This window comes from Polyodon spathula, chromosome 1 (genome assembly GCF_017654505.1).
Source record: "Polyodon spathula isolate WHYD16114869_AA chromosome 1, ASM1765450v1, whole genome shotgun sequence".
Classification (NCBI taxonomy): domain Eukaryota; kingdom Metazoa; phylum Chordata; class Actinopteri; order Acipenseriformes; family Polyodontidae; genus Polyodon; species Polyodon spathula.
In genome coordinates this window covers 10138514-10152969 of record NC_054534.1, presented here as the reverse complement: position 1 = coordinate 10152969, position 14456 = coordinate 10138514, and the positions used below count along the sequence as shown (strand labels likewise).

At 39.2% G+C, this 14456-nt stretch overlaps 1 protein-coding gene across 1 annotated transcript in view; it reads left to right on the top strand.

Annotated features, from left to right (window-relative positions):
• Positions 1 to 14456, top strand: part of LOC121313883 — a 106537-nt gene that overhangs the window by 51478 nt on the left and 40603 nt on the right. Inside the window, exon 6 of the mRNA XM_041246668.1 lies at positions 2689 to 2811. Coding sequence (XP_041102602.1) covers positions 2689 to 2811 — 123 coding nt within the window. The remainder of the gene's footprint in view (positions 1 to 2688; positions 2812 to 14456) is intronic.

The following is a 14456-nucleotide window of genomic DNA, read 5'->3' as shown; positions in this document are numbered from 1 at the left end:
CCCCTGTCAGCCAGGAAAAAGTATTTTCTGGAGCCTATAGCTTTAATACAGTAGAAAATAAGGCAGACAAGGGTATATAATATACAAACGACTTCTGTTTGTTGTCAAGCCAATCCCCATATTTTCACCTGTTGAATCGAACCAGCATGCTTTCTTATCTCGTTACTGAGCCCTGGAGACAGTGGGGTAGCCTGGGAAGTCTCCGTCTGTACCCCTGCAATCTGTAACCCTAAACCAGTCGGAACGCAAGTATACAGTACCATTCCCAGTCTCTAACCCTAAACAAATGGAAATGCAAGTATACAGTACCACTCCCAGTCTCTAACCTTAAACCAATGGGAATGCAAGTATACAGTACCACTACCAGTGTCTAACCGTAAACCAATGGGAGCGCAAGTATACAGTACTACTCCCAATCTCTAACCCTAAACCAATGTGAGCACAAGTGTACAGTACCACTTCCAATCTCTAACTCTAAACCAATGGGAATGCAAGTATACAGTACCCCTCCCAATCTCTAACCCTAAACCAATGGGAATGCAAGTATACAGTACCCCTCCCAATATCTAACTCTAAACCAATGGGAATGCAGGTGTACAGTACCCCTCCCAATCTCTAACCCTAAACCAATGGGAATGCAAGTATACAGTCCACTCCCAGTCTGTAACCCTAAACCAATGGGAGCGCAAGTATACAGTACCACTCCCAGACATTCCCAAAAATAAAAAAATAATCTTTGCTAACACTTTCACAACCAGAGCCTAGACATAAGGTTCAAATAAAGACATTCATAGTCATTTTGTTGTTGTTTGTTTTTTTAGTTTTCTCAGTCTGTGTCCCATATTAAAAATATTTATGGCATTCCTTTTTTTTTTTTTTAATTGATTCATTTTACACTTTAACTGAAGACTAGATTTGTGAAAAAGGACACAGTGGACTCATCAGAAAACTATAAACTGCAAAGAAGCCAGTCACCCAATCCACAGTAGTCAATTTCTTGTTTCCCTATCTGAAAATAAATGGCATTTTAATTCTCCCATGGTGCATTTGTATGGACAGGTGGAATATTGTTTTCTAATCAACACGATTTCAATTAGAAAAGCTTTAGTGGGATAAAGAAATGATAGCACTTGAAAACATTTACCAATCATCGTTGTACTGCAGTGTAGCTGCTTTAGACTCCCGTAGCTACAGAATAGTGTAAAATTAAGCCACGGTCCTCCAGCTGTCCAAACAAGTCATTGATCTGTCTTTGAGTAGAGTAACTCACATTTCTACATTCCTCTTACTCCTATGAGATGTTTCAGTAGATGGGGCCAACAGAGTTTAAAGGTCAGATTGTCCCAAGGAAGTCAGTCCGGCCCTGGCATTTGGAATTATCTAGGTAAGCTCAAACAAAGCTCAGAGTCAAGTAAAGACTGTGGTAGAAAAAAGCAGGTGACAGCTCAATATGCTATTCAAGCAACACCATCTGGAATATATTGAAATGGTTGGTAAACGTCAAAAAAAAAAAATAAAAAAAAAAATAAAAAAAAATTAAAACACCTGTGACAGAGATCGAATGACACTTGGTGTTAGATCTCCTTCCCGACCGGTGAGGGCACTAGAAAGAAGGAACAGAGTAACCTTAAACAAATGTCAAGACAATTTATTCCGAAGGGTATGTGGAAGTCGGCCATTTAGGAAAGGGGCAGAGCTACGGCACCCAAGCTCACTGACCCGGACGGTAAACGGCGTGGCATCTGAAGATTGGAGGAGTAGATACACTCGTTGACCTAGGGGTCATGGGCGAGGATATAAATAGGGAGGCGTGGCTTTGTGATCTGGTCCTTTGCATATGGTTAAGCGAAATAACCAAGAGCCCGTCTTGTGTATACGAAAAACCGTGAGTGTTCTGCTTGTCTGTGTATTAACACTGTTTGTCTTGTGTGTCGTTTCTCACCAAGAATACTGAGCACGATCCGGAGCTGCAGCCACAGGCCAGCGTAAAACCCGGATATCACCACTCATCGTTTCCACTACAGGAACTGTCTTTGCACCACGAGCACTAAAATCACGCACTGTCAGAATTGTGTCTGTGTTTTGTGTTTTGTGTGGGTGAAAGGACTGAACTTTGGGTTACGGGTCATACCCGTGGGATTATAATCAGAAGTGATACACGCCACTGTACCACTTCCAACATTATTATTATTTGCAGGTTTGCTATAAGGCACTGGACATTGAATTAATTTAATAAACACCATTGCACCTGTACATCATCGTCTGTGTCATTTATCCACTCTGCACTGCACTCACCTGCACGTATTCACCACTTTGCCACAACACCATTTAAAGTTTTGTGTTTGACTTCAGTTGAATCAGTAATTCAGCTCAGAGACAGGGAGATATTCTACTTGTGCATTAACTGTACTGGAAATCTCCTGTATACTGTACATATAGTAACATGCTCTCCTGTTGAGATACAGGGCTGATGTAAAAGCTTCATTATAATGACCTGCAAGCCGGCCTTACATCGCCTTGCTCTTTAATAGTACAGAATTGTTGTTGTTGTGGAATTGATGAAGTTCTACTGATACAAGCAAATTGTGTAACATTGCCACTGTTTGGGGTAGTTTGGCCAAGACAGTCTGTGGTGTGTTCAGCTTCAGATCACATCCTGTATTCATCAGTCCTGTATTTATACTGCAGGTCACTAATGTGGAGAACCTTTCCATGCCCTGCTTGCTGCCTGTGAGAAATCTGACCAAACAGCCAGTGACCCTGCTGGATCTCTGCTATGGGAAGACAAGCAACCTGAACCTACAGCAAGTGGTGAGTGCAGTTAATGTAAGAGCCTCATGGGCAATCTTTCTTTGTACTCAGCATGCGCCTATATTTTAGCAGGGAATCAATCATTGCTGAAGGAAGGTGACAGGTATTTTAGCAGAGACAAAGAATGACAGATTTAATTTTATTTCTGTTTCTGTGTGTGTGTGTGTGTGTGTGTGTGTGTGTGTGTATGTGCTTCACTTTTAAATATACAGTGTGCATGCCTTTCATTTCTCTTAGTACTACTGTTTAGACCAATCAAGTTGCAATATCTACCGATTTGTAAGGTGTGCTGTATATAGAGAATAATGCATGGGGTCGTGTGTGATATTAGAATTTACTGCAAACCGAGGGGTGGGATGCTATGTAAACCCCAAAGGGAGAATCCCAAGGGTTTTATCCAAACATCCCACCCGAGGGTGGGCATTCAATTCTCATTTATCACTCACTACTCCGTGCAGTATTTTTTATAATCCTTGGTGAGCATTTTTTGCTTGTTAGGGGAGGCTTACTCTACGTAGTTTGTGTCAGTGAGTTATTAGACAGAGAGTGAACTGCATAAAGAATTTTATTTAAAATAATAACAACTTTGATAACGTCAACAAAACTTAAAATGCAGTTTTCATTATATGAGAAAGTAGACAGAAAATTACAATCGCAGTGGGCTGTACTAGGAGTTATAACACGATGTAACTAAAGTGAACAGTTTAAACTTGTAACTTTAAAACAGCAAGTTGTTTTTCAGGGAATCAGGGATTCTGGATCTGACATTTTTTTGTTCTTTTTGTTTGCCAGTTTTGTTGTTTTTTTGCCTGAGGTTTTGAGGAGGAGGCTGAAATAGAACGGTTAGGGAATGTGATAAAGTTACATTTTGCCATTTTGATGTTCACTAGTTTGTTCCGAGGGTGTTTGTTTGCTAGCATTTCTGTGTATCTTTTTGTGAGAAGTGACTTCGCTTCAGTTAGAGTCACAGTGTATTACAAAGCATCTTCATCTGTGGGTGGGAGATTTTTCAGGTGGTCAATTATAGATGTTTATGCAGCTCCATTATAGAAAATGCAGTTTGGCTTGAAGGTTAAATGCAGAGCCTGTTGCCGAGGTAGTTTTGATGTTGGAAATGTGGGTTTCTCTTGGATGTACCTGATTTTCACTGGATGTGAAGGGCTCTGGGGGTTTTCTTTATCAGGTACACACTGGAGAATTGTGGATATGTGTTAATGTTTGACAGTTTGACAGCTCGCACTGGGGTAGCGCTCTGTTGCTGGTATTAATTAGCACACGTTTCCTGTATTACACAGCCGTATAATATCAACTGGATGAGCCCATTGAAAAAATTGCTCACCAGTTATTATATATGTTAAGGGAGAAACCTGGTGGTCTAGTGAGTCTAGTTTTGCCCAGGCCAATCCAATTTCACCAAGGGCTTCTGGGCCCACTTTTTTCCGACACTCACCCATGTCCAATCAGGTGAATCTAGGCTGGCCCAAAACTTGAAAAAGATGACTGGGTGAAACCTGTTTTTTCAAGAGTTTTCACTGAATGTCAGGACTAGCCTAGGTGAGTCTAGTCCAACGCTTCAAAATCGATTCTGGGCAAATCTGGTTTGCCCATGTCATTAATTTGGGTGAGGCTAGTTTCGTTCAAAGCTTCAACATTGATACTAGGCCAATTTAGTTTTGCCTATGCCAATTATTTGGACGAGTCTAGTTTTGCATTTCTATGCTTTCCCCTGCCAGCTTCCACGTGCGTGCCAGGGTACCTGCCTTGCCTCCCTTCTGACAACAATGTAGTGACGGTGTGCTGGGTTTTTAGCGGCAGTGCTGAAAAGGCAGGACACCAGGTTCAAACCGGCATCCTGTACGACAGCTGAATACCTTGTTAGGAAGTCCATACAGGCTCGTTTTACTTCCCTGTTACTTTTCATTCCAAACATTACATTTGTGTTCCCACTCCCGCACGAACAAAACCACAAACAAAGGACAGAGACAAACAGACACAAACCCCCAGGATGGCTATTCTGTTTACAAGTGATGTGGGCTATTCATATGCAGTTGTTTGTTGTTTCTCTCTCTTTTGTTCTGTAAATCCCTACCTCCAGTCATTCCGTAAATTCCTACTTCCAGTCGTCCTATAAATCCCTACCCCCAGTCATTCTGTAAATCCCTACTCCCAGTCACTTTGTAAATCCCTACTCCCAGTCACTTTGTAAATCCCTACTCCCAGTCACTTTGTAAATCCCTACCCCAGTCATTCTGTAAATCTCTACCCCAGTCGTTCTGTAAATCCCTACCCCCAGTCATTCTGTAAATCTCTTCCCCCAGTAGTTCTGTAAATCCCTACCCCCAGTAGTTCTGTAAATACCTACCCCCAGTCGTTCTGTAAATTCCTACTCCCAGTCATTCTGTAAATCCCAACCCCCAGTCGTTCTGTAAATCCCTACTTCCAGTCGCTCTGTAAATCACTACCCCCAGCAGCTCTGTAAATAGTTTGTTGCTTCTAAACTTTTGAGCTGTAGTGTATATTCTGAATAGCAGCAAGTAAAGCAGTGCTTGTCTGCTGGGTACATTGGGTCTGTGAAGGCGTTACTGGGATTAAAATAAAGTCTGTTTTAAACTAAAGGGACAACGCACCAGATCCTTGTAATGTGAGCCAGAATCTTTTGGAGTTCATCTCTCTGTGTATGAATGTTACATTCAGTCTGCTCTGGGGTTTCAAAAGAGCTAATGTTGTTGTTATAGAAATCTAATCTTATTTAATCACTGTGACTAAGGAACACTATCACGGAGTAAGCCTAATGGTCACATCCAGTTTCATGCAGATTTGAAATAGTACTCATTAAAGCAGACATATTAAATTGTGTTCTGTAATGGTTGGAGTCTTTGTGTTGAATCAGGACAGTACTAATTGCAACATGAATAGTCAATTACTTCTATCTTCACCGCTGTATAAATTAGGTCATCATTGTAATTTTTGCACCCTTCAAACTGATTGGGAACCATAATCACTGTTGAAATAAATGCTGTCTACAAGGGGCTCCCTGGGGCTAAAGCACACTCCCTGGAAGTTGAACAGCCAGTGTCTAATACAGGATAAGTTCCTCCTGGAGTCCCCTGTGGAACTGTTTCAAAGCTGCTACCTTCCATTTAAAAAGCTGCAGGCAGACATTAAGTGCCTAAATTAACTTCCAAGCAGTATAGTGTGCTTTATCTTTGAGTGGTAACACACTTCTGAATGTTTTAACAATTACAGTTCAATCCATTTGTAGTTTGTGTTATTAATTTTTATTAGTAATTACACATGTAACAGACACTTTTATCCAAAGCAACTTACAGAGACTAGGGGGTGAACTATGCATCACAACTGCTGCTGCAGAGTCACTTCGAAAAGGACCTCGGTTTTACATCTCATCCGAAGGACAAAGTACAAGGAGGTTCCCTTTCAAGTATGAAATGTAACCATGACCGCATGGGTATTTACCTCCTAAAGACCCGGAAACCTGAATAATTTATATCAAAGCTGTTCCACTAGCCTGTGACGCAGTCAAGGCCTGCCCCAAGGACATAAATTTACTTCGCTCACAGATGTCATTTTTGCTTTCAAGACTGGCCTGACAGGGGAGCCTGGTATTAGAGAAGTACTTGTTGCTTATGCCTGTATTATGCCTTGTGCCCCAAGTGAAATCAGCTAGATTTAAATTAAATGTTTATTTTGTGAACTGTAATTGTGTTATTACTGTTTTCTGTGGGGAAATGCTTTATTGAAATACGCGCACACCTGCTGGGCTCAGCAGCGTTGTGCTAGACCAAGGAATTTGCTGCCATAGGCCCAGGGGCCCTTCTCACGGAGCCTCATGGAGTATTGTCCTTGGATATCTGGGTGCTTACTACCATTCAGACCAGCTACTCACTGCAGTTCAAGCCCGTCCGGGGCATGAATGTAACATCAGTCACGGACCCGCAGGACACCGCAGTGGTGTCTCGAGAGGTAGCAGCTCTGCTGCAGAAACAGGTTATTCGCATGATAGACCCCCTTCAGTTGAAGGAAGGTTTCTACTCTAGGTACTTCCTAGTGCCCAAGTGGGATGGTGGCCTCAGACTGATCCTCTAGCTCTGACAGTTCGACCTGTACCTGAGCCGAAGGAGGTTCAAAATGTTGACAATGCAACAACTGTTGCAGTCAATCAGACCAGATGATTGGTTCACCACGGTGGACCTCAAATACACCTATTTCCACATCCACATAAAACCAGCTGACAGGAAGTACCAACGGTTTGCCTTTCAGGGAACAGGCATGTTTTCTTTGTTTTGACTCGGTACTGATAAAATAAATTCCTGGATGAGACAAATAGCACGACAACGAATGTGCTGCATATATAAACTTCATTAAAGAATGCCAGATACCTTTGGGTAGCCGAGTTTTGGGACTATTTCTAATTGATGTCCACATCTGTATAACTTGGCAAAGCTTTGCCTTACACTTCCAACCAATTCAGTGGATGCAGACGTGCAGTCTCAATGTATGGGCAGATCCACACCAGACAGAGAATGTCGGCAGCAACTGTTGGGAGATGTTGCATGCCTTTTAACAAATGACAGCACTCTGTTTTAGTAGGGAATCAAGTACCACAACTAGATGACTTGGCCATGCGCATAACATCCTATTTGCCGATGACATAACTGTATAACTCCTTGCAACTCATGCTGAAATTTATTTTGATTATTGTGATTCACAGTCACAATAAATAATAATAATAATAATAATAATAATAATAATAATAATAATAATAATAATAATAATAATAATAACAAAACGAGTCGTAAACTAAATATTGGACACATGGCTTATCTTCACGATCGCTCAATGACTCATTCGGCGCTACAAGCCAAACAATTCTAGGTGTCTTCACACTTAAGACGAGAACCAGTCTATGTCATAAATCCAGCCAGCAGGGTGCAGACTAGCGGACCATTGGAGAACAAGGCGCCTCGTCAGTATGAGAACAGCCAATGAAAAACACTTCACGTGGGCTCAGGCACTGCCCAAATTAACTATCCAATCACAGGGGTAGAAAGAGACATACAAAAGCATTGAAATGACGCTCCTCACACAATATCCAAAGCTGCTTTGATTACCAAATATTAACGAAAGTGAATATTTGTGTTAATAACGATACCCCTGTTGAGACTAACCTTCGTCTTAAATAGCTGTCAGGAATGCAGTTGTAACCTTAAGGGAATCTCCCATAGATTGCGTTGAATTGCTAATCGCTAATCAACCAACGGGAGTGGGGGTGTTGTTGTTTGAACCTTATTTTCTGTACTGTTTAGTTTAGTTAATTCTTCCTTTCTGTATTTTCTTAGTTTATTTGTTGCACCTTTAATTTTTCCTTGATTTAGTTTTATTTCTAATAAAACTGTTACTTTGTTTTCACTAGATATATGGTCTTTCTGGTCTGATTATTTCGATAAAGGTCGGGTTCTACATGACTTGAATTCAAAACAAGGTATTCAGTTATTACAATTTAAACTAGTCAAAATACAAATATACCTTGCACACTACAGATGCAAAGCAAACAACTGGATTTTCAATGTTTACCCTAAAAATCGGGACAAAGCCCGTAATATCGGGGACGATCTCGATTTTATCGGGACGTCTGGTACCCTAAAATAAATCCATTCCCTGAAAGATTCAACAAGAGTTTGACAGGGTGGTTTTCTCTAAATGTGTGTATTACTAGGTTTTGTTTAAGTACTGGTATTTTTAAATAATTTTCTTTGGAATGGAAAACAGATATTTACTCTTCATTTGGTCTTCATTTTCTTTTAATCAATTCTACCCTACTGAGCCTCATTATTTCTGTTAAAAACATAACAGGGAACCTGGTCTACCAGTTTCAATTTGAAGTGGGAATGGGTCCCCGGAGGTATCTCACTGAGACGTGACAGTATACAATATGTATTCAGAGCAATGGGTAGAACTCAGTGAGGTTGGCTAGTTTTCAGTGTACACGAGGGGAAATCATGATTTGTCAATTCTTCTAGGGTTTGTTTGCTAACAAAATCATTCCTAAACTGTTTTTAGTTTTATATTATTCAATGCAATTACTGTAATCTTTTACGCAAAAACAAATCCAACACAAGCCATGTAAATATACCCTTAACCTTGTAGTTAGACAGTTAAAGAAGTACCATACACTAGATATAGCCATGCAGTTACTCTGTATCGTTAGTCCCGTAGGTGCCACAGCACCGTCTCCTTCACTTTGAAGTCAAAACATCTGTCCATTCTGAAAGTGTGCACATAGAAGAACTGTAAACTTTAAATCCCAAGTGTAATATAAATCAAATAATGGGACAGCATCACCAGGGTGACCTCGAGAATTATTACACTGGAGTTATACATGGCTGCGTGTAAATATTCCCTAGGTAACAAGACGCTGCTACTTGATTATGCCATAGAAACCCTTACGCAGAAAGCACTAATACGTTTAGTAGATTGTGGCGCCAACAACATGAACAAACCTAAATGTATAAACAGATATACCCTGCGGACAGTTTTGACCAAAGGAGAACGCTTGCTCTTCAGTAACCCTTTCTGATTAGATAGAGGCTTACCAATGGATCTTCCTACAAAACCCTTTTACTTCAGCTCTGTGGGATGATACCAAATAAATGCAAAGTTTTTGAGACAGCTCTCATCTATAGGAAATGCAACTGTTCTTAGCTTTAGTTTCGTGACTGAAAGCCATATGTGGAGGAGCACTGCTATACTGTGCCTCCTGTTCCCAGTCATTCATCTGTACTTCTGCACAGATGAGTCCATGTTCCCTGTTATGATCCATCTGCAATTGCTTTCAGTTTGGTCATAAGACTGCTCTGTTTAAAAAGTAAAACGACCAGGCTGTTTTAAGTTCAGGATGAAGTGAAGGCACTAAGATAATGCTTGTAACAAATCTTGGAAAGACTAGTCAGGTCGCAAGCTGAAATCTCTCCTCCAGGGCTTAGTAGCTTGGCAGAATCTGCTTCGGCTCATCAGAGAAAAGAAGCCATTGGGCAGATGTTTCACTCCCGGTTAAAGAGTAGAGTCAGCTCTAGCGTTGTGGAAAGAAAGAAATCTCATGAACAGCAACAAAATAAATACAATAAAATGATTATACTGTTCTGTTAAATATGAACTCTGTCAGTGCTGGTTGGAGTTTGGGTCACCCTTTCTTGTGGAAAGAAATGTATTTACTTATCGACACTATCAAACCACTGCAAGTACATTTTTTTCAAGTCTTTTTTTCCACTAGATCAGTATTAAAGAATCGTGCAGCGATTCTTCAAGAAATCGAAATGATACTTCTCATCAATGCAGTGGCTTAACTTCTGTAAAGTTTATAACAAACAAATGATGTGTTACTGTATTTTATACTTGATTACATTGACCATATATATATAGACCAACTGAACTTTGTGCTGACGTTTCTATACTGTTCCCTAATGCTGGCTTCTGTTTTTTTTGCCTGAATGCCAGATAGCTGATACTATGAATTTGGTACATATGCTATTAATGAAAGTGAAATCATGACACTGAGTTTATGAAAACTGATAACATTGTTCAAATGGCTGTCTGACACTTTTTTATATTAAGGAGTAAGACAAGATTTTTAAATGTCTATGTTTATGTTTGAAAATGATTCATTTACACATTTCCCTCAATTTTCTTTTAAACAGGCATATTTGAATCATATAGAAAGTTTATGTTGTACTTGGAACTATAGAGGCAAAATGGTTCTGGCATATAAAATAAATTCATTTGGTTCAGTCTATATATGTTCTGTAGAAAAGTTGTTTCTTTTACAGATAATATACATAAGAATATAAGAACATTTACAAACGAGAAGAGGCCATTTGGCCCATCTTGCTCGTTTGGTTGTTGGTAGCTTATTGAAGAGTCTCATCAAGCAGCTTCTTGAAGGATCCCAGGGTGTCAGCTTCAATAACATTAATGGGGAGTTGGTTCCAGACACCCACCATTTTCTGTGTAAAAAAAGTGACTCCCATTTTCTGTTCTTGAACAAAGTCTTCTTGTTCAAAACTGAATAGATTCAATTATTTTAGCCTGTCTGCATATGACATGCCTTTTAAACCTGGAATAATTCTGGTTACTCTTCTTTGCACTCTTTCTAGAGCAGCAATATCCTTTTTGTAGCGAGGTGACCAGAACTGAACACAATATTGTAGATGAGGTCTTACTAATGCATTGTAAAGTTTTAACATGACTTCCCTTGATTTAAATTAATCATTTTTCACTATATATCCAAGCATTTTGTTGGCCTTTTCATAGCTTCCCCACATTGTTTAGATCAGGGGCATCAAACTCAGTTCCTGGAGGGCCGCAGTATCTTCTGGCTTTTGTTCCACCGAGCTCCCAGTAACTTAATTAGTCTAATTATCTGATTAACTGGACACATTTAACACTTCTCTTCAGGCCTCAAAATGTTTTATAGGTAGTGTACCTTGAATCAAGTGAATTTTTAAAACCATCAACTGTAAAAGACCTTGAAAAATATTAAGTATGTCAAATTCAACAAATAGTTAGATCAAATATGATAACTGAGAGCTTAAGCTGGAATGAAAACCAGAAGACACTGTGGGCCTCGAGGACTGGAGTTTGACATCCCTGGTCTAGATGAAGACATTTCTGAGTCAACATAAACTCCTAGATCTTTTTCATAGATTCCTTCTTCAATTACAGTATCTTCCATATGGTATTTATAATGCACATTTGTATTGCCTGCATGCAGTACCTTATACTTTTCTATATTAAATGTCATTTGCTATGTGTCTGCCCAGTTCTGAATGCTGTCTAGATCATTTTGAATGACCTTTGCTGTTGCAACAGTCTTTGCCACTCCTATTTTTGTGCAGTCTGCAAATTTAACAAGTTTGCTCACTATACCAGAATCTGCTTACTATACCAGAAAGTCATTAATGTAGATTAGAAAGAGCAGTGGTACTCCACTGGTTACCTCGCTCCATTTTGAGTTTTCTCCTCTAATCATTACTTTCTATTTTCTACTTGCTAACCACTCCCTAATCCATATGTATGCATTTCCTTGAATCCGTACTGTGCGCAGTTTGAGAATTAATCTTGTATGCCGGAATTTGTCAAAAGCTTTCTGGAAATCTAAATAAACCACGTATATAGAACACTTGTACTGACAAATCTACTCTAGTCAATTCTTATTTTATAGACAATTGAAGTAACTGGGAACTTTGCAGGAATTCTTTACTGCTCTATAAATGTTTTAGATAAGGTGTTTCTTTTTTTTGTGATAGTAAGCTCTGTGTATGACGTCTCTTAAACTGACATTTCATAGCGGCTTCCTCGTCCTGCATGTTTTCAGTTGTATTTTCTGCTGTGTTTGTATTTCTTTCATTCTCTGTAACCTGTGCTAAGAGATTAGAGCTCATTGATAAAAAAAGGAATTCAGTTTGACTTCCTCTCTTAATGTGCAGATGAGGAGGAGGAGTCTCTAAAAGGGTTGTCTCAAACCATCCCGCATCACAAAACACAGATGACAAGTATCAGCTTGTAAGCTTTAAAACACATTTTAGAATTCAGCTTTCTTTCATCATGTATAGTTAATATATTTAGTTTTTTTTACCTGATACACTTAAATACATGACAAACACATGGAAGCTGGTACCTGATACACTTAAATACATGACAAACACATGGAAGCTGGTACCTGATGCACTTAAATACACGACAAACACATGGAAGCAGGTACCTGATACACTTAATATCTCGCTCACTGAATGACACATTAATAACAATATGGACCAGTTATATGGACTCGTGGATACCATATTTTAGTAAACCTAGTCTGCTGCAATTTCAGACTATGAGCAATCATTTTCTTTTTTGTATGCAAATGGGTTTTGAGAGAACAGAATATAGGCTATATAATGTTATCATATTTTTGTTTTATTACTGCACCAAATTGTTTTTAATATCAGTAACATAATCTTGCAGTAAATGCGCTTAATTGACGGAGATTCCAATTACAAACCTACACAGTAGTTGCATGAGGTCACTTTTATTGTGAGCAGCAGAGACTGTTGTGGTTTGCTTTACCGTTTTCTCTAAACCAAACTCAGTTCGCCCACCATGTTAAATGGAATCATTGTAGTGGATTTCTTTCATTCACGAGAGGGCAATACAACTGATTACCAGTGGGGCTACAAACATTACACAGCTGCTCACAAGCTCTTACTGACGTGCCTCCCAGGAATATATTTGATGGAAGTCGAGCAAGAGAATGACATATTGCTACCAATGCGAGGAAACGCTGAAAAGGGCAACATGCAAAGGGAGAGATAAAGGAGTCTTTCAAGATGCTGTCAGTGGAGTGACCTGCTGGATGTGGAGTCTGTGGATACTCATTGATTACATTTGAAAACTGTACAACCCCCACCCCACCATATACACAGAGATCCATTCACAAGCCACATTCATATAATAATATCTACTGGCCTAAATGGTTATGTTACAATAGAATTGCAAGTAGCTCCCTACTTCGTTCTGACATTGCAAATATTGCAAATGAAAAATATTCAATAGACATTTATAAGTTAACCTTATCAGTGTGATGTTTTCAATTACATATACGAGAGAGAGAGAGAGAGAGAGAGAGAGAGAGAGAGAGATCTGTTTAGTGTACAGAGTCAGAATAGCAATAATACTTTGGAGTTAAAATTTTGTTTACTACAAATATTGTACAAAATGCCTGTAATCAAAACCATATGGTTCCTGTATTTTCTACTACTTATATTGATTTGTATATACATTGAGAGTAATCAGACAGTGTGTGTGAGTGAGTGTGTGTACATGTACCTGCACAGGTTAGAGCTGCAAAGTGTTTGTTCATTTTGTTTGAAATAGCTTGGATGTCCCTCAGAAAAAGCCATTTGGTTTTACTGCTACCAGCTGAGTGTTTTGACTCTGTGCACTTGAGGAATACCTGGGTTTCCATGGAATCTGATACTTCCTGATTCCTTTTTCATTTTGAGTACAATGTTCCGAGTAAGGAATTTCAAATTGTCACCAATTAAACTGGGTTGCTTTGACTAGTAGCTTTTCTTTTTTGAACCTTTTGAAGCAGAAAACACTTTTTTTTCCTGCAGTATATTAATATTTTGTTTTTTTCCCAATCAGTTAATTGCAAGGTTTTTAAATCACTGTATGCTATAGTCAGATGGAAAGCACATTTGTGTACAGTAACCTATTTACAATGTGTTCATATTGTTTGGTTGTTAAACACTTAAACAAAGTTTGTAATTCTGTGTATCTTTTCCAGAGTGCCCTAGGTGCATATTAATCGCATACATTTACAGTGCTCTCAAGCTGACCAAGTGACAGCAATAATAAAAATAGATACAAGTAGAGTATTGTATTTCAGTAGTGAATTCCAAGACAAACACCCATTGTAAGTGGTATTGCCGTTGCTTGGATTTGCTCCAATATATTATAGGTTATATTACATTAATACAGAGTGCTATGTGCTGTTACAAAGGAGTGCATCAATCTCTTTCTTTTATGGGCATTAGGTGGTTATCTTTCAGAACTGCTGGTTTAAAAAAAGATCAAAGGTTACAGTA